Source organism: Gymnoscopelus braueri (genome assembly GCF_963280865.1).
Source record: "Gymnoscopelus braueri genome assembly, chromosome: 5".
NCBI classification, from domain to species: domain Eukaryota; kingdom Metazoa; phylum Chordata; class Actinopteri; order Myctophiformes; family Myctophidae; genus Gymnoscopelus; species Gymnoscopelus braueri.
This window is the reverse complement of record NC_137606.1, coordinates 23,261,716-23,285,687: the sequence shown is the minus strand read 5'-3', so window position 1 is coordinate 23,285,687 and position 23,972 is coordinate 23,261,716. Positions and strand designations below refer to the sequence as shown.

The following is a 23,972-nucleotide window of genomic DNA, read 5'->3' as shown; positions in this document are numbered from 1 at the left end:
TTCACTCAATTGACTTTGAACAGGTACAACTCATGCCCTGTTTGACCTACAGCCATGAAACTTCGATACACACATGCGTCTCCTCATGCCTAACAACTTTCACACTTTTGACCTCTGACCTTTAGATCTCCCACCATTTCGAATTATATGAAAAGCAGTTAAAATCAAACTCCTCCTGGGATTTTTGAGCAATCTGCACAAAACGTTTTACACATGAACTTTGGACCTATACCGACAGACGTGAGCGAGCGGATTTTCCACAAGTGAAAACGTTAAGCTTTTATGAGCCAATGAATATTGCAGTTTTATGAAAATTATTCGTCTGCCCCTAACACATACATGCAGACTCACATTTGTTTGACATTTTGCAATATTGTAGAGGGTCATTCCAAGTATCACTGAAACCAATCTTACTCCAATTGGTCAAAGGGGGGCGCTATAGCAATTTTTTTAAAATGCAAACTTTAAACAGGCAAAAGTCATGCCTCGTTTGGCCGACAGCCGTGAAACTTGCTTACACATGTGCCTTGACTCATGAGGAACATATCTATCACTTTGACCAGTAAGCTCCGCCCTTAGATTTTACGCCATATTGAGCAGTTTGAAAAACATTTAAACCCAGGATTTCTGAGCAATTTGCGTGAAACTGTGTCAAATGTGTGAGCTCCTTTTTCATCAGTTCAGGTCTGTTGGTCCAATGGCTTAATCATCTGCCTTGAAACCACAGGGTCGCTGGTTCAAATCCCACCTCATGCAGACTTCATCTCAATTGCATTGCACACGACATGACTGTATCAATGAATAAACGTGCAATTGTTAAATGAAACGCTTATTGAGAGTAGTTATTTTCAATGTATGATGTACTTCATTCCCTCTTTTGTTTTGTTTTGTTGGATTCTCCTTTTTCACTCACTAAGACTGTGGGTTGAATAGCTTGATCAGTACAGTGTTAGCCTCATGTGCCGAAGGTCCACGGTTCAAACCCCACTCATCACAGTTTACATTTAAATTGCATTGTACAAAACATGACCCTGTTAATTCAGACATGTGCAATTTTTAAACAATAACATGAAATGCTTTTGAGAGTAGTTGCCCCAGGTACGATTCCAGGCCAGACCAGCAAATGTGTCGATGAAATGAAATGTGTCCCTGAGCAAGACTCTTAACCCCTAATTGCTCACAGGCCCTCATTGGAAACAACGCCGCAAGGACTTTCATGAACGGACCTGTTAAAGGAATTATCCTTATCCTTTACACTGTCTAACCGCAAGTCTGTAGGTCCCTGGTTCAAACCCCAATTTAACCAGTCCAAATATAATTTACTGAACAAAAATCCTGACTTTGTTAATTAATGCATGTTCACTTCTTCTCACTCTGTCACTGCCTCTCTCTCACTCTGGCACTGCCTCTCTCTCACTCTGTCTGTCTGTCTGTCTGTCTGTCTGTCTGTCTGTCTGTCTGTCTGTCTGTCTGTCTGTCTGTCTGTCTGTCTGTCTGTCTGTCTGTCTGTCTGTCTGTCTGTCTGCCTCTCTCTCTCACTCTGTCACTGTCTGTCTGTCTGTCTGTCTGTCTGTCTGTCTGTCTGTCTGCCTCTCTCTCACTCTGTCACTGTCTGTCTGTCTGTCTGTCTGTCTGTCTGTCTGTCTGTCTGTCTGCCTCTGTCTGCCTCTATCTCACTCTGTCACTGTCTGTCTGTCTGTCTGTCTGTCTGTCTGTCTGTCTGTCTGTCTGTCTGTCTGTCTGTCTGTCTGTCTGTCTGCCTCTGTCTGCCTCTCTCTCACTCTGTCACTGTCTAACTCTGTCTGTCTGCCTCTCTCTCACTCTGTCACTGTCTGCCTGTCTCTCACTCTGTCACTGTCTGTCTGTCTGTCTGTCTGTCTGTCTGTCTGTCTGTCTGTCTGTCTGTCTGTCTGTCTGTCTGTCTGTCTGTCTGTCTGTCTGTCTCTCTGTCTGCCTCTCTCTCACTGTCTGCCTGTCTGTCTGTCTGTCTGCCTGTCTGTCTCTCTCTCACTGTCTGCCTGTCTGCCTGCCTCTTCCTGTCTCTTCCTTATCCCTCGAAACCGCTTATTGCTGCTTGCAGCTATATTTATTGTTGTTGTTGTTGTTGTGAACATTAAAACATTGTGAGCTTGTAGATCTGCTATTTTCAAATGGCCGAAATGTATAGAGTTGAAGTGTTTTTTGTAATAATAGTCAAAATCAGTAACTAAAGTTGTCAAATATTTGTAGTGGCGTATAAGTACAATATTTGCCTCTGGGATGTAGCGGAGTAGAAGTAAAGTATTGATAATTGGAAATACTCCAGTAAAGTAAAAATACCTCAAGTACTTAAGTACAGTACTTGAGTTACTTTATCTCTGAACCGGCACGTACGTATGCGTGTGTGTGTGTGTGTGTGTGTGTGTGTGTGTGTGTGTGTGTGTGTGTGTGTGTGTGTGTGTGTGTGTGTGTGTGTGTGTGTGTGTGTGTCTGTCAGCTGGGGAGACGGCCTGCCATGGTCCTTATATATAATATATATATTAATAATGTCGCTTCAGTACAGCGAAGCATCAAACCATGAAATAAACTGCTACTACTTTTATACTTTAGCTATGAACTGGCTGGCATGTATAGCAATCCTGCGACCCCTCTCCCCGGGCAGAGGAGAGGACCACGGCAGTCACGACATAGATTCCCTGTCGAATCTCCTAATTACACCAACATTGTTCTTGTGAAGTAGTTAGTTTGTGCTTTTTTATTAAGATTATTAAGTTAAGTCATTTTTAGCATAGGGAACCACCGAGTGGTGTTCACTGTGAGAGTGTCTCCTGAGACGGACTAGTGGAGAGCAGCGGTATTCTGTTTTAACAGCCTGTTTTGTCTCGCTTCATACAAGCACACTTGCGGAGACTTGAGTAACAGGTACTTGGACACGCCCAGTTTGATCGCTAATCCAAATGGATTTCTGCTTTTTTTAATGTCCAGCTTCCTTTGGTGTGAACGAAGCATAAGTCTTCCATGTGGGCTTTCTGCAGTAAATATTTAACCAATGAAAAGTATTAAGAGCTTGTGGCTCTCAATACTACATTGGATCCATTGGAATACAAGTTCTGTTTTTTAGTGTCAATCTAAGTGTGTGTCTGTGTTCATGTGTATGTGTATGTGTATACAGTATGTGACTGTGTTAACTGTGTTAACTGCTTTATCTTCATCATCAGCCACCTGGGTTGGAGGAGGCTACATCATGGGTACTGCTGAGGCTGTCTACACTCCCTCTCGTGGCGTCATCTGGGCCCTAGGGCCCCCTTCATTTGTGCTTTTATTCCTCGTTGGTAAGAAGCAGCATGTATATTCTTTCCATTTTCTGTAGGACTGTCCATTGTAGTCTGGGAAGAGCTGAGATTTAAGCCGGTGTATTTGTTTTTAGAAAAAACACAAAACACACTCCAACATCTTGTTTATTATGCCCTCAACTTCACTAAAATAGGATTTGGGTACAAAATTGGTGGGAAGATTTTTTTACATTTTGGACCCGCAAAATAATCATAGAACTGGGGACCCCCCAAAATAATATGTACTGGGTAACCCCCAAAATAATCATATTGGAACTGGGGATCCCCCACCCTGACAAGCACTTGGAATTGTAGAAGTTGGCATTTAATTTTGTTTCCTCGGTTCCACAGATAAATATTGTCAAAATAGCACGTTTATTTGACCAATGTTTGACCAGTTTGTATAGTATAATCTGTTAGTTACTTTTGATGCAGTAATGTTTTTTTTTCTTTTAAATTAAATTATCACTTCACTGTCTTCTGTTGACCCCCCCCCCCTCCCACCAACAGGAGGCTTGGTCTTTGCTAAACAAATGAGGTCTAAGCGCTATGTGACGATGATGGATCCATTTCAGCATCGCTATGGCAACACAATCACCACAGCCCTTCTGCTTCCCAGTCTCCTCGGTGACATTCTGTGGGTGGCCTGCACCCTGTCTGCCTTGGGTCAGTCATAGCCTCGTTCCCAGCCTTTTCGCATTTCCGAGGAGAAAAGCCTGGTCACGACTTAATGCAGAGTAGAGCTGGGATCGGGCCCGAACACGTCCCGTTACCGACATATTTGTGTCCGACCTGAATCGAGCCCGACCATTAATTATTAATATGCGTCCGACCCAGGGCCCGGTACTGACGCTTTTTTTCCCTCACTTTTTCTTTTCTTTCTTTTTCTTTGAGGAAGGCACTTTATTAGTCAGGCAAGGTGCACATTATAACACGTTTGCGTGTCAGTGTAATAAGTGGCTTCCTCAAAGAAAAAGAAAGGAGGAAAAAAAGAAAGAAAAAGCGACTGACTGATTATACTAGTAGGGGCCTGTAAGTTACCATGAAAGGGGATCATTTTATATCTATACAGTACATTGATTATTAAATAGTATAAGACATGCACAGCACTGCACACACACACCTTTTCCACAGTTCAATCAATCAATAGCCTTTATTAATATTCGGTCTTACCAGCATTGACAATAGAGCACCGAAGTCTGACGTAATGTACACATCCTAGGTTTGTCAACCTGGTTCGCGGTTTTCCACCCCCATTCTGAATCCCCATAGACGTATTTAATATCGCGTCAAATAAGAACTGTGTTCCAAAAATAAACAAATGACCCTGGCGGTTTTACTCTTATGGATATGAAGCATCAACTGACGGTGAGAAAACGCTAATGTTACTTCCGCCAAATTAGTTAAACTTTCGCCAGAAACAGACTGTATCAAATATAAGTGACTGACTATCATAAACGATACAGAACCTCCTCCCTGACAATATCGCCGAGACAGTTTGTTTATTTTTCGACCACAATTCTTATATGAGACGATTCGATGATGACCCAATGTTATTCTCCATAGCGAAATTACTTTACGAACCTGGGGATGAACGAGTGACGTCAGGACTTCTGTACTCTATGGACATCAGCTTTTAAAGTCCACATAGCGGGCAGGCTATTAATATGATCATCATGGATCAGAGTTATTTACTCAACTGTTGACTGTTTAACAGCTTATAAATCAAGCTATTAACATTTACCAATCCAACCATCGTGGTTTACATGTTGTCATGGAGGAAGAGGATAGCATCCACAGTTGGCGGGTTCAACCCTGTCCTCCTCTGTTCAATGGTTCTTCCAGCTGCGCTAAAGTTATGTCCGCTGCTGCTGCTGCCGGTTGGGAAAATGCTGTTAATTAGCTATTTTAACATTTAAACCTATTATTAATATCATTATTTGGATAAAGTAGTACAACGATTCATAAAACCCATCATAATCATTTAATGTTTTTATCATGATCTGACAATGTCAGCGCGGGTTCATTCCCGACAGCCTGCTGCTGCTGCTGCTGTGGGCTGCAGTTATAGATCAGCCTTATTCGTCGTACGATGGTGTCGCGCGTTGAAAATATCAGAGCTACAAGCTCACAACACGTTGCAACGCGTCGCCTAGTGAGCTTGTATGTCTGCTATTTTCGATATGCAACAACACCGGCATACGGCGAAGCACAATTCAAACTTCACACAGCTGCTGCGTCTCCTCCTAATCAGCGCTGCTACGGTGTCATGATAAACAGAACCGGGGTCCCGACGCCCGAGGTGATAGAATCTGAACCAAGCCGGACCCAATTGACGATAATAAAACACAGGGACCCGAAATCGTATGGGTCATGGATATTATACAAAGCACAGCACAGTCTGTCTGCAATGGATAAAGGTGAAAGTTGGTGACACATTGCAGGCAACTTGAGGCAAGTAATCAACATTCCTTGCGCCATCATGATATAACATTAACAAAACAAAACAAAAGCTTTAGGTTTGGCATATTAAGGTTGAATGAGATGTAACTCTGGTCCATAGCATTAGAAGGAGTTCTCCTTCCTTTCCCCTCACACCCGCGGTAGGCTGTGCAGCCTCTCGTCTTTAGTAAAAAATCAAAAAATGCACTTTCGCTACTCACCAAAACAAAGACCGTTTTATGGAGTTGAAAGCCTACTCTACTTAGAGGGAACACTCGGAGCCCCCCACCTCACGTGTAAAATACACTTTTTGGACAGAAAATGTAATATTTCACCAAAAGGAAAAAATGTTTTGGTTACTCCACTGCGCCCCCTACAGATTTTTCCTTCCGGTGAAATATTTTCTTTTCTGTCCAAAAAGTGGAAACATCATCATCTTTAATTATTAGAGATTAGACATATCCATTACTGGTTAAATAACGTTATGTTTTCTTTCCTACAATATTTAACAACTACTAAAGTGCTCTCCGTGGAAGGCAAGTGAGGTTGTAAATCTGCTATCTTCACTGAAAGTTTGCCTATTGCCGTGGTTGGTTCACCTACAGTATTATGACATGTTTAGAGTTGGGACACTAGGGTTCAATTGGCTTATAGACACGTGTGTATTGTGTGTTTTACAGGTGGGACAGTCAGTGTGATTCTTGATCTTCATTCGTCCTACGCCATCATCCTGTCTGCAGGTGTTGCTATCACCTACACAATGCTGGGAGGCCTTTACTCAGTGGCCTACACCGATGTCATCCAGCTGTTGATCATCTTCATCAGTCTGGTGAGAGCAGACACAATAATAATACTACTAATAATAATGAGAAATTATGCATGAGAAAACAGCAAAGAAAACAACTTTTTTAGGGGAAAAAACTCTAAGAAAAGGCTAAAACTAAGGAATAAAGTCAATAAAAACACTGGAATGAAGCGAAGGGGGGAGGGGGGGTTAGCTGGGGAACGCCATATTGAAGAGGTGGGTTTTGATGGCGGTTTTGAAGGTTATAGTCCGTGAGCCAGGGGGGTTGGTCATTACCATCTGAGGGGAATAATGCTCATAGTGATTTTTGTCAAGGTATGCATGTCTAGAGTTAGAAAATATGTGATAGCCTTGCACCAATGGTAGCTTTATGGGTGCTATCATGCATTTTATGTTATAACACTAGGCGAAAATTACATGGGTCAATATATGAAAACATACTATTAACCCCCCCCCCCAAAAAAAATATACAAAAGGTTTTTCAATTGGTTCTGGTACGTCTAGGCATGCTTAAGAACATACAAAAAAATCTAGGAAATTATATTTCTCGTAAAGCCATCATTTTCAAGATGGCGTCCAATATGACTGCCAGGAGCTTAAATGGCTTTATGATACTGTTCAACCTAGAAAGGTGGTTTTGGTGTCTAAAACTAGGTCTTAGGGTTCAAGAAATATGGCTGAATCAGTGAAATTACCATCAGTTAATTTTGTATTGCCAAATCAAAGATGGTGTCCATCCCATGGTGATGTTCCATTGTACTAAATTATGTTAAAAACAACAAAATATTGCAGTTGTGTGAGGGAATCTGTGAACTTCGTGAACGTGATTCATATGGGGACCTGGGGGGGGGGGGCATTCATAGGTGTAGAATCTATTTCTAATGTTATATTTTGACTTGCTGGTCAGTCTTTGGCCTATGTGCTAAAGGTCAGGTCAAGGTCTCTCTCGCACCTTATCGTCCAACCAGGTGTCCAAGCAGGCAGCAGATATGGTCACTGGTTGACATGTACAGCAGGCCTTATTCACCTCACAATTGACATGGAGCCGTTTGTTGACACCTTGCAGGTATATAAGCTCTATAATGTAATTGTGCATCCCGGTGGGATGCATGTTATACAGTCATTCTTCAGCTGCATTGCAAAACTGATGCAAGGTTCAGCACTGGAAGTGGAAATGCATGTGGTTGCAGAACATGACAGGCAAGTTCAGTGGTCAGTCCTGAGTGTATCAGCAGCACTCTGAAGTGGTTTCTATCAACTTGGCCAAAGACATTTGAACAGATACAGCAGTAGCCTACCTGGACACTGCACATCTCCATCCTACTGGCTGACAGTGGGTAGACAACTTCTTCCTACACTTCACATCCACCAGTTTGAATGCGCAGGGAGACACATTGACATTAACTTCACCTTTTCTCTCATGAAGCACATGACTGAAGCACTTCTTCCATGCTGGCCATGTGCAGTGTGCTTGATATCTAACCCAGTGCCTGCTGAAGATGCATGTGCTCCATGCCATAGCATAGAGGCTAAGCTAGACCTTGTCTGTCGGCACCATGATGGATTCTGGATCATGTCTCTGCTGACCAGTCTGGGGAGCAGACTGCCATAACGATCAGGAAAGATGCTGTCATGATGCATGTGAGTGGAGTGGACTGAAGCCTTCCCCAAAATGTGCAGAAACAGAGGGAGAGTTGAAGCACTGGTGTGTCTTGGTCATAAAATATTGGGGTGTAGGATTCCTCACACACAGAAAGATCATCTCTTCAATCCCATCCTTGGCTAATTTGCCCCCATGCTGTTGTGAATAGTAATGTCCTTTACCCACATGAGATGTCATCATGAAGAGTAAGAACATTAAGCAGAAGCCGTTGAGCATGTTGTATACCTTCAGTGCTGACGATAGATACTGCATTTAGTCATGATGAGGCAGACATCACCATGAGTTCCTATATCCCTGATGCAACCATCTCTGGAAAGGGTGTGATACACATGCTCAGTGATTACACTGATGTTCTTGTCCTGTTGTATGCTGTGTATTGGGGTGTATCAGTTGGACCTACAGTGTAAAGTATAGATGGAGCATTGGGATGGGACAGTCTTATATGTATGACAAAGGCAAGATCAGAGCACACTACACTTTGCTGGCAGGGAACTTCCCAGGCTACCCTGATGTGCTGGGTGAGGTGGGTGCCACAAGTCAATGGCCCTTCCTCCAACACCGACCAACCTGTTGCACCACATGTGGGCTCATTTATTTACAAGTGATGTTGTGGAAAGTGGCAGACCACCAAGCCCCACCTGACAAGTCGTTTGATGTCACAAAATTTGGATAGGAGATCTAGGATATTCTTGTTCCTGTCATTGCTAAGGGTGACCCCACCGTCAGAGCTATGTGACATGGTGCAATATCAATTTAGGGCACAGAGAGTGAGAAGTACATCACTGATGTACTGTAACTGCTCTGGTGAAGATGGTTACTGATGATATGTTCAAGCTACAGATGAGGAGTGATGTTAATAAGGAGGATACTTGTAAGGATGAGGTAGAACAGGATGTGGGTTGGAGAATACAGATGTAGTTGCAAAAGATACATATTTGATATTAGATTATATCATTTTACATTCATGTTATTATGAATACCAGTTCTTGTGACATGTTAATGACACTTTTCACAAAACAAAATCATGAATAGTGAACCATGAATGTTCATCAAGTTGTTTCCATTTGTTGTTCTCCCAGAGGTCAATTTTAACCTTGACAGTGACCTTTGACATGATTGACCTGATATTAAAAAAATAACATCAGGAATGGATTCTACATATGAAAACCCTAAAAAATAGGTATTAAACAGAGGTATTCTAAGACAAGCGGATTAAAAGTAAAAAATATATTCTGTTTATTGAATTTCATAATACATTTCCTTAGAATCTAACATGGTTTTAAATCTATAGGTAATTTACAAAGGAACCCTTTGTGTTCCATCTTTCATTAAAACCAAAGTACATCTTATGTCACATATAGTCACTATGTTGTCACTGCCTGTAATAGAAAAATATTCTAGATATGCAAATTTTAACAACCTTTCTGGACAATATATAGTCTGAGCTTTATCCCAACCATTTTTCAGAGAGAGAGGGTCAATAATAAGAGAGAACCATCAGTTTGAAGTAGAATGCTTAATTCGGATTTTGAAAACTGTGTTTTGGCTTGTGGTTATAAAAGGAGTGATAACACACAGATAGCTACCACCGATGCAAGGCTATCACATTTTTCCTAGCTCTAGGGGTGTATACCTACCCAAAAATCACTATGAGAATTATTCCCCCCAGATGGTAATGATGACCCCATTTTTGGGGTCCTGGCTCACGGACTATTAGGAGGGTGCATGGGGGCTTCTCTGAGAGTATTGGGAAGTGTATTTCACAGAGTTGGGGCAGCAAAAGCTCTATCGCCCCAGGTACAGTACATGAATGTCAGGGGCGGCATAGCTGAATGGGTAGAGACTGGGAAGCAGAAGGTCTTAGGTTCAATTTCCGGCCCTGGCAATATGTCGAGGTGTCCCTGCATGAGCAAGATCCTTAGGTTTACTTGTAACTGCACTCGGATATTTTCACAATTTAGCTTTTTTCTTTTGGAAATATTTTGGGAAATATATATATTTTTTGAAAGAGTGTGGCAAGTTTTGATACATTTTGATACATTTTGGAAAGTGGTTAAGGCAACCTCCATCCCCCATCCACGATAGCATTGGAGGTGCAAAACATAATTATGTTTTTGTTGAACTATTTCCTTTCCTTTCCCAGTGGCTGTGTGTTCCCTTTGTAATTCTCCACCCATCATCATCTAATATGACACTCACACCTTTACACTCATCGCCCTGGATGGGGGAGCTCAAGACGGAGGATGTTGGAAAATGGATCGATGAATTCCTCTTATTGGTTAGTTTTTGTTTTCCCCCAAATCCTATTCATGTACAGTGTGCATCTGTGTTTACATATCCGCACTGTCAGGCGGAGACTGTCAATGTCCATATTTCATATTTGTATATATTTTATAATTATGGTAGGTTACACAAAAGTAGCAGAAACAGCCTACAAGCTGGAAGATCTACAATTTTCACAGAATGTTTGCCTCAGAATAGCTATAGAGTTCATGTGGTGACTAAATAATAACTGCATTGGATCCATTGGAACGCAGGTTATTTTCTCCATTGTCTTAAAAGTAATAGTTACAAGCTACAGCTACAATTCAATTCAATTTTATTAAAGTGTCAAATCACAACAAGTTGTCTCAAGACACTTTACATGTAGAGCAGAGACCCGACAGTCCCACCCTGAGCGAGCAATTTTGCGACAGTGGCAAAGAAAAACTCCCCCTTAACTTGAAGAAACGTCAGGCAGACCCTAGGCTCTAGGGTGGGGGCCTTCTGCCTCGACCGTGTCGGGGGGAAAGAAGAGAGAGAGAGGGAGAGACAGAGGAGAGACAGAGAGAGATACAAGTAGTAATAACAATATAAGAAAAAGAGGTTGCGCATCAACAATGGGTTCTCAGTGGAGTGCTAGACCCAAACTCAGTATACATATAAAAAAAGGAATTAAAAAAATTCCAAAAAGGTAGCACATCCAAAAAAAATTCAATTAAATGGAGGACAAATTACTCACATTTCCACTTTTTTTATTGGCACACCAATAAATTGAACGCTTACGCGTTTCGGCTATGAGCCTTCCTCAGAGCATTCATATCACATCAATTCAACTCACTTTATACAAAGGGTCAGAGTTCACCAACAGCTGAAATCTCAAGTCAATCACCAAGGTCCAATCACTAGTATGCAAGAACACAGACAATTACAGGTAATTTGAGGCATATATCATAAAGTAACAAATTAACACATCCAATACACAGTGAAGGGGTATCAAAGATAGTCTTAACCCAAAAAGCATTTTAAGCTATAATCGTCATTAAGTCCATTGGGTGTCATAGTGTTGAGTGTGTATATCCACTGCATTTCTCTCTGGGCCAGTCTCTTTAGAATATCACCTCCTCTGATAGGCATCACAATTCTCTCAATCCCACAGAATTTTAATGAAGAGGGTGAACCATGATTTGCTTCAGCATAATGTTTTGCAATTGCATAATCCATATTTCCTGTACGGATTGCAGTTTTGTGCTCTGATATTCTTTGTTTGAGGGGTCGTTTAGTTTGTCCTACGTATGCTAGACCACAGGGACATAACAGCATGTAAATCACATGTGTCGATTTGCAGTTGATAAATTCATGAATAGGAATCTTCCTTCCAGTGTGGGGATGATTGAATGATTTCTTGTCCGTTGTGTTGTTGCAACAGGCACAGTTACCACATCTATACATTCCAGTTGTTGTCAGCCATGTGGTCTTCTTTTGAACCATATTTTTGTACATGACTGTACCTTTGATTGTGGGTGCTCTCCTAAATGCAGCAAGGGGTGGGGATTTGCAGAGGTCTTTCACAGATGGCTCTGTTTGGAGCACATGCCAGTGTCTGTTGAGTATCTGTTTGATTTGTGAAGCACAGTGGTTATATTCAGTGCAAAAACAAGCCCGACTTGGATTTTTTGTTTTTGGTGCATTAGATAAGAGATCAGAGCGGGAGGTGTTATTGGCATATTGTATGGCTTTCTGAATAGAATTGGAAGAATAGCCCCTGTCCTTAAACCGAGTACTCATAATGGTTTGTTTGGAGTGAAAGTCATCAAGATCTGAACAGTTACGTTTAAGCCTCAAAAATTGACCTACTGGGATGTTGTCCTTTAGGTGTCCAGGATGGTTACTGGTAGCATGCAAAATCGTATTGCGTTCCATGTCTTTTCTGAAAATAGATGTGTGAATCATTCCAGTTTCATCCTTGGATATAGTTAAATCCAAATAATGAATCTTGTCAATGCTCTGCTCACAAGTGAATTTCAGGAAACTTGAGTTGTTGAGATATATCACAAAGTCCATTAGTTCAGTCTGTGTTCCCTCCCAAAATAACAGGATATCATCAATGTACCGTTTATATAATCTTATCTTTGAATGATAGGGGTTATTATTGGAGTCATGTACAACTTTTTCTTCCCATTGTCCCACAACCAATCCAGCCACAGAAGGCGCTGTTGCTGTCCCCATTGCAGTCCCAGATTGTTGGAGGTACCAGTTGGATCCATATTGCATGTAATTGCGACTCAGAACAAGGTGCAACAGTTCTAATAGAAACTTATTTGGGGGGTTTTGTGTTATTTCTCTCTTAGACAAGTAATAGGCAGCCGCATTCAAGGCATCTTCATGAGGAATGCAACCATATAAATTTTCAACATCAAGAGAGACCAATATTGTGTTCTGATTCAAAGTGCAATTACTCAGACAGTTAAGCACATCTTTTGTGTCTCCAAGGTAGGCGGGCAGATCCTTCACAAAGTCTTTCAAAAAGAAATCAACATATTTTGATAATGGTTCAGTGAGGGAGCCTCTTCCTGAGACAATTGGTCTGAGAGGGGGTTCTGTGGGATGTTTGTGGATTTTTGGAAGGCTGTAGATGATGGGAGTGACAGGATTCTGATTAGTCAGGTAGGCATGCTCTTTTTTTGTGATCCAGTCTGATTCAAAAGCAGCTTTCAATAGATTGTCAATTTCAGATTTGTACTCATTCAGAGGATTTCTCACAAGCTGCCTGTAGGTGGGGCTGTTAAGGTTTTCAAGCATTTTCTGATTATAATATTCAGTATCTAAGACAACAACTGCAATGTATAGATGTGGTAACTGTGCCTGTTGCAACAACACAACGGACAAGAAATCATTCAATCATCCCCACACTGGAAGGAAGATTCCTATTCATGAATTTATCAACTGCAAATCGACACATGTGATTTACATGCTGTTATGTCCCTGTGGTCTAGCATACGTAGGACAAACTAAACGACCCCTCAAACAAAGAATATCAGAGCACAAAACTGCAATCCGTACAGGAAATATGGATTATGCAATTGCAAAACATTATGCTGAAGCAAATCATGGTTCACCCTCTTCATTAAAATTCTGTGGGATTGAGAGAATTGTGATGCCTATCAGAGGAGGTGATATTCTAAAGAGACTGGCCCAGAGAGAAATGCAGTGGATATACACACTCAACACTATGACACCCAATGGACTTAATGACGATTATAGCTTAAAATGCTTTTTGGGTTAAGACTATCTTTGATACCCCTTCACTGTGTATTGGATGTGTTAATTTGTTACTTTATGATATATGCCTCAAATTACCTGTAATTGTCTGTGTTCTTGCATACTAGTGATTGGACCTTGGTGATTGACTTGAGATTTCAGCTGTTGGTGAACTCTGACCCTTTGTATAAAGTGAGTTGAATTGATGTGATATGAATGCTCTGAGGAAGGCTCATAGCCGAAACGCGTAAGCGTTCAATTTATTGGTGTGCCAATAAAAAAAGTGGAAATGTGAGTAATTTGTCCTCCATTTAATTGATTTTTTTTTGGATGTGCTACCTTTTTGGAATTTTTTTAATTCCTTTTTTTATAAGTAATAACAATAGTTGCAAATATAATAGTTTAAGATAGCATATGATAATATAGTACAACAATAATGTGTATGCAGTATATAATGGTATAAGAATGTTAAGATAATATACAGTAAAGTGTAGTGGTATAGTGTAATGTAGTAGGAATCCACGGTCGTGCTCCATGGAGAGGCCTGGTCCGCAGTCACACTCTTGATCTGCAGCTGGGGGTCCGTAGTGACAGTCCATGGAACTGCGACTTGGGAGATAAAAGAAACTCCGGGGAACGGGTCCCCGGGAGTGAAATTAGTGGCAGGCCTTACTAGAGCGTGAATCCGTACAGTTTTAATTACAATTGCACCAGTGGGACACAAACCCACACAACCAAAAGGGAGGGCGAGAAGAGAGAGGACGAGAGGAGAAAGGAGAGAGGAGAGAGGAGGGGGGGGGGGGGGAGAGGGGAGAGAGGATGACTATAGGGTGACTGAGTACTGAGAAACACTATACAAATACAAATTCAAAAGGTAGGTCAAAAATCACCTGGCATCTGTCTACATCTATACACTTCGGCTATAGGCTTTATCATAAAGTAAGGTTTTTAATCTAGTCTTAAGTATACACAGTGTGTCTGCTTCACGGACTGAGACTGGGAGAAGGTTCCACAGCTGAGGTGCCTGAAACTTAAATGCTCTGCCTCCTGTTCTAACCTTTTTGGGGTTTCCTGGAGCCGTAAGCATTTTTTCATACTGTGGACGCAATGGTGTTCTGGCTGATCTCTTCTTCTGGTTCCTGTCAGTATGTGCGCAGCGGCATTCTGGACTAGCTGCAGGCAATTTAGGGACTTACTTGGGCAGCCTGATAATAAAGCTTTGCAATAGTCCAGCCTAGAAGTAACAAATGCGTGAACATGTTTTTCTGCATCATTTTGAGACAGAATGTGCCAAACTTTTGCAATATTACGCAGGTGAAAAAAGGCAGTTATTGAAAATTGTTTTATGTGGGACTGAAAGGACATATCTTGGTCAAAGGTAACTCCCAGATTCTTTACAGTGGCCCTGGAGGTCAAGTAATACCATCTAGGGTAAACTTCTCATCGGCTAATTTATCTCTAAGGTGCTTAGGGCCAAGTACAATAACTTCAGTTTTGTCCGAGTTGAGGAGTAGGTAATTACGGGTCATCCAACTCTTGATGTCTATAAGACATGCTTGAAGTTTAGCCAGTTGATCTATTTCATCTGGCTTCATCGATAGGTATAATTGTGTATCATATTTCCTAATGATCTCACCCAAAGGAAGCATATATAGAGTAAATAGTAATACAAGCTTTCTGCCCGACAGCGGTGATGTCCATGTGTGGTTCAGTTCCTTTGTTTTGCGTCTGATGGTATTACTACTATATTTCATTTATTTTATTTGGCTTGACCCCAGTCTCTGATAGCCTGGTAAACCATCCCCCTTCCGGAAATCTCATTTGCATTTGATTTCAGGAATGAGTCTGGCATGAACTCCTATTTGGCTATTTGGCTGTGGGCGGGAGCTAGTACCGTTGACTGACAACCCCTTCAGCCAATCAGCAGTTCGTTCCACCACCACCACAGAGCAGCGTGGCGCAAGGGGACATTTGAAAGGGCCATGCCGAAAATAGGTTGCTTTATTCGGATACATGAGTGTCACTACATACCCCTGCCGGTTCTCTGATTTTTTCTTTTTAAATAGGCTCTGTCATGATTAATTGACCACATCTATTAACCCTCTAAGACCCAGCGATGCTTTAGAGCAACAATTATATTTTATAAAGAAAGGAGTTTAAATAATTTGTTTTTCTGTTATTTTTTCACCTCTAAATCCTCATTGGGTCCTATTGTTTAGTCTTACAATGCCATTGGCCAGGATATTTGCATATAAATACCCCCCACAGAGCGGGGAATCATCACAACTTGAAACATCTCTGTTGGAACAGATCTCTTTTTTCTCTGGAAGATATTCCTCACAAAAACGTAAGTAATATGCCTGTAATATTTGTTTTGGTGAACATTACAATGTCTAGAACATGTACATATGCTATTATTGTGAAATATATGTCCCAAATTTAAATTAGATCATGATTCATACTTGTTGCTTTTGGTCAACGTTGGGCCCTCTTGGTTGCAAAAAATACAAGGGTAGGCCTAATGTTCACCTGCTACTGTTCAGCCTTATATATAGTTTTCACAATAGATTTAAACAGTTATATGTGTATTTCCCCCACTTTGCATTACTATATATATATATATATATATATATATATTGAGCTGTAAGCCTCAGAAAATGTCCACCCAAAGTTTATCTTTCCCCCTAAACAATACATATTCAACCATAGTTTAACCAATATATTCCCTTGTTATTTCTCAGTATGTTTAATTTTCTTTCAATACTACAAGGACAGTGGGACCAATGTGGTAATTTTTGGGGGGTTGTGGGGGTTGTTCATTATTCATTCGAGGCGTGGTGGGTACTTAGGGGCAATGTAATGATGATGACCACTTAGGGGCAATCATCATCAAACAATAGGTTGGCCAGACAGTATTGTATGACTTGTGAAATGTTGTGAGCAGTGATGTGTAAGAACTTAGCAGTACTAAATGTACTAATTGTATGTCTTTATTTTATTTCAGAATGCCACAACAACAGAAAGGGCCTCGCTTCACAGCAAGGGGTGTTCTGGATATCGTGATGAACGGAGAGAGTGATGTTGACATAGACATCAATGAGACTGATGAAGAGTCAGATTAAATTGATTTAAAAATATGGCTTATTGGTGTTATTATTCATAATGTATACTGTTCTGAGGCCAAATATTATTCATAATTGATCTGAGGCCAAATAATAAACCATATAAATGAATCATTAAGTTGTTTTAGTGAAGTAATTACACATTTGCCATGTTATCCATAAAAATGGCCTATAGGAAGTTTTGCTACCTGATGGACCCAACGTTGCTAAATGTCAACATTTGCATAAAAACTTACCAAAACATTTTTTTTAAAAAAACATTATATTTTCCTCTTCAAAATACTCCTACAAGACCATCTGAAAGTTTTTTTTTTTTTTTTGCAAGTACAAATATATCCGGGTCTTACAGGGTTAAGTTAAACAACTAAATGCAGTCCGAAAAATGTCTTAAAAGTAATTTCCGTGCCACAAAAAAGAAGTCTGAGAGCGTTTTGAAGTTTTAATTTACGGCGGAGAAAGTTTTAATGGTGGCCGTTCGTTTCCGTTCGTTTTCGCTCGGCTGCACTCGGCTCCATTCGGCTTCCACCTGATTGGCCAATGTGGGCTGTCAATCACAGAACAATGAGCGAGGATGCTGATAGGAGAGTTCATGTTGTGAACTCCGCAGAAACGCCCAGACAAGCTCTCAGGCCAGACTCACTCCTGAAATCAAATGGAAATGAGATTTCCGGAGGGGGGGTGGTTTACCAGAGTCTGGTGTATTAACTCAGCTGTGTGGAACCTCATGCACACACCCTGGCACATTCCTCGTTAGTGGCAGAAAAGATCACAAAGTGAGTAAGTGGTGCCTGCTCTGTTTGATAAGTTTATGCTGATATTCAGTTGGTACTACTCTGTTTGATGTGTGGGCGCTGGTATTTATGCGGTTCTACTCTATGTGATGTGTGGGTGCTGGTATTCATGCGGTACTACTCTATTTGATGTGTGGGCGCTGGTATTCATGCGGTACTAGTGCCGCGGATCATATGAGACGCGTTGTTAGCTTGTAGATCAGCTCTGACGCAATGCACTGTGTGTGTGTGTGTGTGTGTGTGTGTGTGTGTGTGTGTGTGTGTGTGTGTGTGTGTGTGTGTGTGTGTGCAGTCCCTGGGAGGACTGTGCTCCCAGTCCTTCTATCAGAGGGTCCTTTCTGCTGCATCACCTGCTCAGGCCAGAATCATGTGTTTTGCATCAATGATCATCTGCTTCATCATGGGGATTCCCTCATTCATCATAGGAGCAGTGGCTGTTTCTGCAGGTACTTTACAAACACACAACTTGCACACACTGTTAAAGCTGCAATCCGTCACTTTTGTCCTACCCAGGATTCGAACCCTGACCTCCTGCATGAGACCGATTTTCTACCGCTGAGTTAAGACCTCCTTGGCCAGGGGGGAATATTGCCCTTATGAGTTTCAGGCAATACCACTTGTCAACCTAGCATGGAATCCAGACTGATTCGCTCTGTTTGGCCATGGTCCTATTTGACTCATATTTCCAAAAGTCACCAATTACGTAGGCAAGTCACGAAGCCACTGGTCCCCCCCACAGACCAACCAGAAGCCGCTGCCCGCGGGTGCCCGTCCTGCCCCTTGGAAATAGGATCAGTACCAGACTCAGAAGCAAAGTGAGAAGAAAAAACCTGCCGAACTGAGAGAATCAGTCTGGATCCCAGGCTATTTGTCAATGGAAGAGTATAGGCAGACCTCCCCCAACCACTGTAGTATTAACATACTCTACAATACAGATTGGTTCAAATAATGTTTACAAGTTTGAGATTGCAGCTTTAAACTCGCACTCTGTAGGATTTTGGATATCATTTTTCAATGGTATATTTTCACAATAACTATTCCACATAAATGTGTTGTGTCCACCACTAATCTAAATACTGTTTTTATTTGCGAGTGTCTGGCCCTATATTCCCACTACTCTGAGTTTTTGTCCTCGTAAGATGAGAAAAGTCTGGGCATGATGTTAGATTCCCACCAAATAGTAAAAAAAAAAAAAGAAAAGCATGCACGTGCAGGAAGGCAGTAAGGCACAACAAATGCAGCAACACCCGGAGCAGAGGCGATGATTGACAGGCAAAATCCCTCAACAGCGACACCCGCAGGCAAAGATGTATTCTTTTCATTGCAGTTGAAAAGGCTTTATAAATCTGAGAGAAACTAGAAAAAGTGCTCCTGGGAGCACAGGTCTCCACCAGGTCAGGTACGTTACTGTGGCCTCCTGGTGGCGCTATAATAGGCCAATGTGAAAAGGGTGCCATTTATTCTTAGGCCTTTAACGGCAATCGGACAGTGCATTCATGATTTGAGGCATTTTGTTCCAAAAATGTGTTTTGCTTTAGACCTGCTGGTGGCGCTATAACAGGCCAATGTGAAAAGGGTGGCATTTCTTCCTCGGCCTAGTGGGAATGAGCGTGTGAAATTTCACGGAAATCGCAAGTTGCGTTCATGATTTGAGGCATTTTGTTCAAAACGGACCAATCCTGCAAACTTTGGAAGCCAACCTTAGCCAATGAGGATGGAATATGGGAAATCGGACAGATTCGTGTTGATCACATGACTATAGAGATACTGTGTACCGATTTGCATGACGTTTGGATAAAATCTGTAGGAGTAATATTAAAAAATCACACCCAGTGTGAAGTGGGCGGTGTGGTCATCTCAGTGGTCATCATAGTGATGGAAGCTCACTTCCAAAAAAAAATGATTTTTGGAAGTGCATAATCCTATTTATAGGTTATTGATGTCATCATGTGTCTCGCTATCCAATCACAGTGCTGAATAGAGTCAGCCAATAGAGTCAGCCAATCACAGTACTGGAAAGTGGGCCAATCACAGTGCAGGAAACTAATACTAATGAGGTGTCCCAACCCCACTTATAGGGGCGGCTACACCGCCCAAAAAAAAGGGTTTTGCACAAATCGGCCTCCTGGTGGCGCTATAACAGGCCCATGTGAAAATTTGGGGCAAAGGTTTTGCATTGGCATCCAGGGAGTGTGTGTGCCCAGTTTCGCAGCGACCGGGCCAACGGTGCCGGAGATTAGCTATGGATCACTGGAGTGGAATTTTCAGTTGAAACATTTTAATACACGTTTGAAGGACCATGATAAAGACTTTTAATGTGTTGTAAAACTGAATGTCATGAAACCTTTAAAGATTGATTGATTTTGTTCCGAATTGTTGCCATCTTGCTGATCAATGATGACATATTTGTCATTGGGCTGCCCTCTGCTGGTCCACTGACTATAAGACAAAAACATGTTCAAGTTCATCTTCTCATCACTTTGGATGTCCGGTTCCCCCTTTCAGACTGGAACCAGACAGAGTATGGTCTTCCAACTCCGTTTGAGCGAGGGGAGGCAGGGAATGTGCTTCCACTGGTCCTGCACAACCTCGCCCCGTCCTGGGTGTCTGTGTTGGGCATTGGGGCATTGACTGCAGCCGTCATGTCCTCTTCAGACTCTCCCATGCTTTCTTCTGCATCCATGTTCACTCAGAATATCTACAAAAGCTACCTCAGGAAACAGGTTGGATACTTTGCTTTATGTGTACTATAACCATATGTAAATTTGTCTCTGCATGTTTGCGCCTGCTTGTGTTTATGTGTTTTTATGTATATAGCAGTGACTATATCACTTTGCATCCTGCCAAGAAATGCTAAACCGTTGTTGTGATAAGCACAGAGGACCTGTAGGGCTTTCAGCTATGCAAAAGAGGTTTTGGTATGATAGCAGATGGGTGCTCTATTAAAGCTGCAATCCATAGCTTTTTTTGTGAATAAAACATTATTTGGACAATTTCTATGTTAATACAATATAACTAACACAATTGCAGTGGTTGGATCTGCTCTTCTATTGAGACATTGTGGTTGGGTAGGACCACTACTGGTTGACAAGAGCAATGGCATGAAATTCTGAGGGAAATGTCTCGCCCTCCCAAATTAGCTGTCCGTTATTATCTCAACAGTAGAAATGTCAGCACTCGCAGGGGGAACCAACCAAATCCCGGGTACTACATGGTACAACTTACCATCCTAAATCTCTTAAAAAGAGTCTTACTGTATCACATTTAACCATGTTAGACGGATATGTGGCTCTGATGAGGAATTTCGAGGAACAGTCAATTATCGTTAAAGACCGGTTTGAAAAAGGTGTTACAGGGAAGAGTGGATATAAACATGTAATATGTATGCTGAAATGTCCCTGTGACCTTAGGAGCTCTGAATAGCAGGATCACTAAAAACAGGAATGCAGGAATGTACCTACGATGCATCCAGTCCAGTATTTCTACTCTCAAAATATATTGGGATGGAGGTGGACCCGAATGAGGATTTTAGCATTGGAACAATATTATATTAGTATGATTCATGGACTCCATTGATTCATCATCATGATTAGGCCTTGCACTCTGGTTGTATGATGTGTGTGGTCAGTGTGGATGCTGTGATTTGCTGTTTCCTCCCCCAATCGTTGTTACCTTTGAAAAATGGGGCATGGAAGGTTAAACTTGAAGATTACGTTTTTTTTCTTCAATAATGGCAATAATTATATAGTGTTTGCTTCATCTATGTTGCATTACTTGTGCTACCTTTGTATGTTATTTGTATATTCAATTGTATGATTGTTCACTTTTGTGCTAAGGTCTTGACACGCCGGTTTCATCATCCCATGACCTGCACCTGTCATTCATATTTAGTCTAAAGAAGAGCTTTGGCTCTAAATGTTACTCACTCGTGTGATGCCCCATATATCATCACTCGTTGGATGCCTAAATAAAAGTCACTTAAAGGACGACTTCACTCATTTTCAACCTATCTTCATATAATTAGGCCTCACTAATGTAAGATAAAGATCACTAAAATAAGAATCTACTCGGCCTGTGTCTCATAGGAGAGCTGAGGACACTTCAGAAACCTGCCTACTAGCGTTATTATATATTTTTTAACGCGAGAACAATGGCTTCCATTATAGCATGCTAACTTTCCAGGATTAGAAAGCCTGCAGTTTCTATTACAGTAGCTTGGATTCCCCCATCAATGATGTCACTGGTAGGAGGGTTTCTGAACTGTCCACAGCCCTCCTCTGAGACATAGACAGAGTAGACAAAAATGTTACCATATTGTAATGAGCATTAGTGAGGACCAATTATATGAAAATAGGTTGACAATGGGTGAAGTCGTTCTTTTACGGGAGCTACAGCTACAGAGCTTCTTTTTGTTTTGCTTTTGATCCTTGTTCGTTTTGAGTGCATCACCTGCCTTCAAGGTTTTTCGATGTGTGTGACTTCTTTTGATCTTGTTCGAATCCCGGGTAGGATATGAAAGTTATGGATTGCAGCTTTATTGAATTAAAGAAATACATTTGGGACCTTATCAGTGAACGAGTATAAACACTTCTGAGACCAGAGTTTTAAGCCTGATGTACACTTTGTCGTATGATGGTGTCACACGCTGAAAATAGCAGATCTACAAGCTCATCCACAACACATTATGAGCTTATAGATTTGCTATTTTCTGCGGGCCACACCGCCATACAAAATTCGGTTATAGGCACCAGAAGGAGATCAGACGGCCAACACTGATCTGCATTGTCATTAAAGGATCTACACCATGAATTTAAAAAATAATAATAATATTTAATATCATATTGTTTATGTCCCTAAAACGTTTTTCAAAAGGTTTGAGCCTAAATCAAGCCTCAGATACTCATTCCAACTAACTTCTCTCTGGCTTATAAAGCACTTTCACCTGCAATACCATATTGTCCTGTTTGGCACGGGCGCTATTGAGCCAATTTGTATGCATGTTATCTCCTGGTTCTGTGTGGAAAAAGTAAAAAAAATAAAAATAAGAAAAAAATAATTTAAACAAATACATTTAAAAAAGATTATTATTATTTTTTTGATTGGAACTGAAAAACGGGAGGGATTGTACCCTGACGTGACGTCACGTCAGGGTGCAAATCAGTTTGGCCTGTTTTGAGACCAATTTACAGAAAACCCCAGATTTTCTGTGAAAGCCTGAGTGTTCAAACTGGGGTATTTTTGGGGATAGAAGAGAGGTAGGGGAGACCAAAAACACACAAAAAGAAGAAAAAGTTTAAATTCATGGTGTAGTCCCTTTAAGACACAGTCATAAAGCAAATACTTGATTTAATATTGCATCGATGTCGTCATTTTGTAATAACAAGTATTTTCCACTCTCTCTCAAGGCATCAGAGAGGGAGTATGCATGGGTGATCCGCCTAAGTGTGCTGCTGGTGGGCTTGGCTGGCACCGGTCTGGCTTTAACTGGGCAAGGCGTTCTGGCTTTCTGGTTGATAAGTTCAGACCTGCTGTACTGCACGATCTTCCCGCAGATCATCTGCGTCGTACATTGTCCCTTCGCTAACGGATACGGTGCGGCCACCGGCTACTTCCTGGGGACTTTTCTGAGATTTCTGAGCGGGGAGCCTCTACTCCACATCCCCCCTGTCCTGATGTTTCCCGGTTGGAGGGAGGATGAGTTAACAGGGGACGTCCACCAGTATTTTCCCTTCAGGTCTTTGATAACGTTGCTAACCTTGCTCATCATTCCCTCAGCCTCCTTGCTGGCACGTCTGGTGTTCACCCGCCACATGCTGCCTCCTTCCTGGGATGTCCTTGGTGTCTTGAGGGAGGCTGAGAAGGCTGTAAAGGGTGTAAATGGAGCGGGGAGAGCAGAAGTAATCATACCTGCTGCTACTGAGACTACTGAGAATTTGCTGGCTACCTCCTCCACCTCAAGCTGCTAGGAGGATGGTAGAGCCCAACCGGTGATACATATTTTATGACAATTACCCCGATTTTGGAGAATACTTGACCACTGAATATTGATGACCGCAATTGATAGCACTTTCTAATAACTATACAGTTATAAGTGTTTTATTGCTGATTGATAACCAAATTTTTTAATTTTAGATTCACCATTTATAAATAAGTATTATATCAATTTACAAACCAGTTATTTAGGAGTTGTTAATGGTTCATAAGATCATTCAGAAAGTCTTAAGTAAATTATATTCAGACCATTTGTATGTATATTTATGAGTACATTTGTACATGCATGGTTAGTGAGCTTGTTAATACATGTTTTGTTACACTTAT

The 23,972-nt window shown here is 41.4% G+C and overlaps 1 protein-coding gene across 1 annotated transcript in view; it reads left to right on the top strand.

The window, feature by feature from the left end:
* The window catches only part of LOC308085815 (high-affinity choline transporter 1-like), a gene marked incomplete at both ends in the record, with an annotated part of 30,375 nt that extends 6,755 nt beyond the window's left edge, over positions 1 to 23,620 (top strand). The window contains 7 exons of the mRNA XM_080429125.1: positions 3,198 to 3,311; positions 3,822 to 3,977; positions 6,434 to 6,582; positions 10,365 to 10,499; positions 17,983 to 18,100; positions 20,160 to 20,377; positions 23,060 to 23,620. Coding sequence (XP_080285251.1) covers positions 3,198 to 3,311; positions 3,822 to 3,977; positions 6,434 to 6,582; positions 10,365 to 10,499; positions 17,983 to 18,100; positions 20,160 to 20,377; positions 23,060 to 23,620 — 1,451 coding nt within the window. The remainder of the gene's footprint in view (positions 1 to 3,197; positions 3,312 to 3,821; positions 3,978 to 6,433; positions 6,583 to 10,364; positions 10,500 to 17,982; positions 18,101 to 20,159; positions 20,378 to 23,059) is intronic.
* Between the last annotated feature and the right edge of the window lie 352 nt (positions 23,621 to 23,972).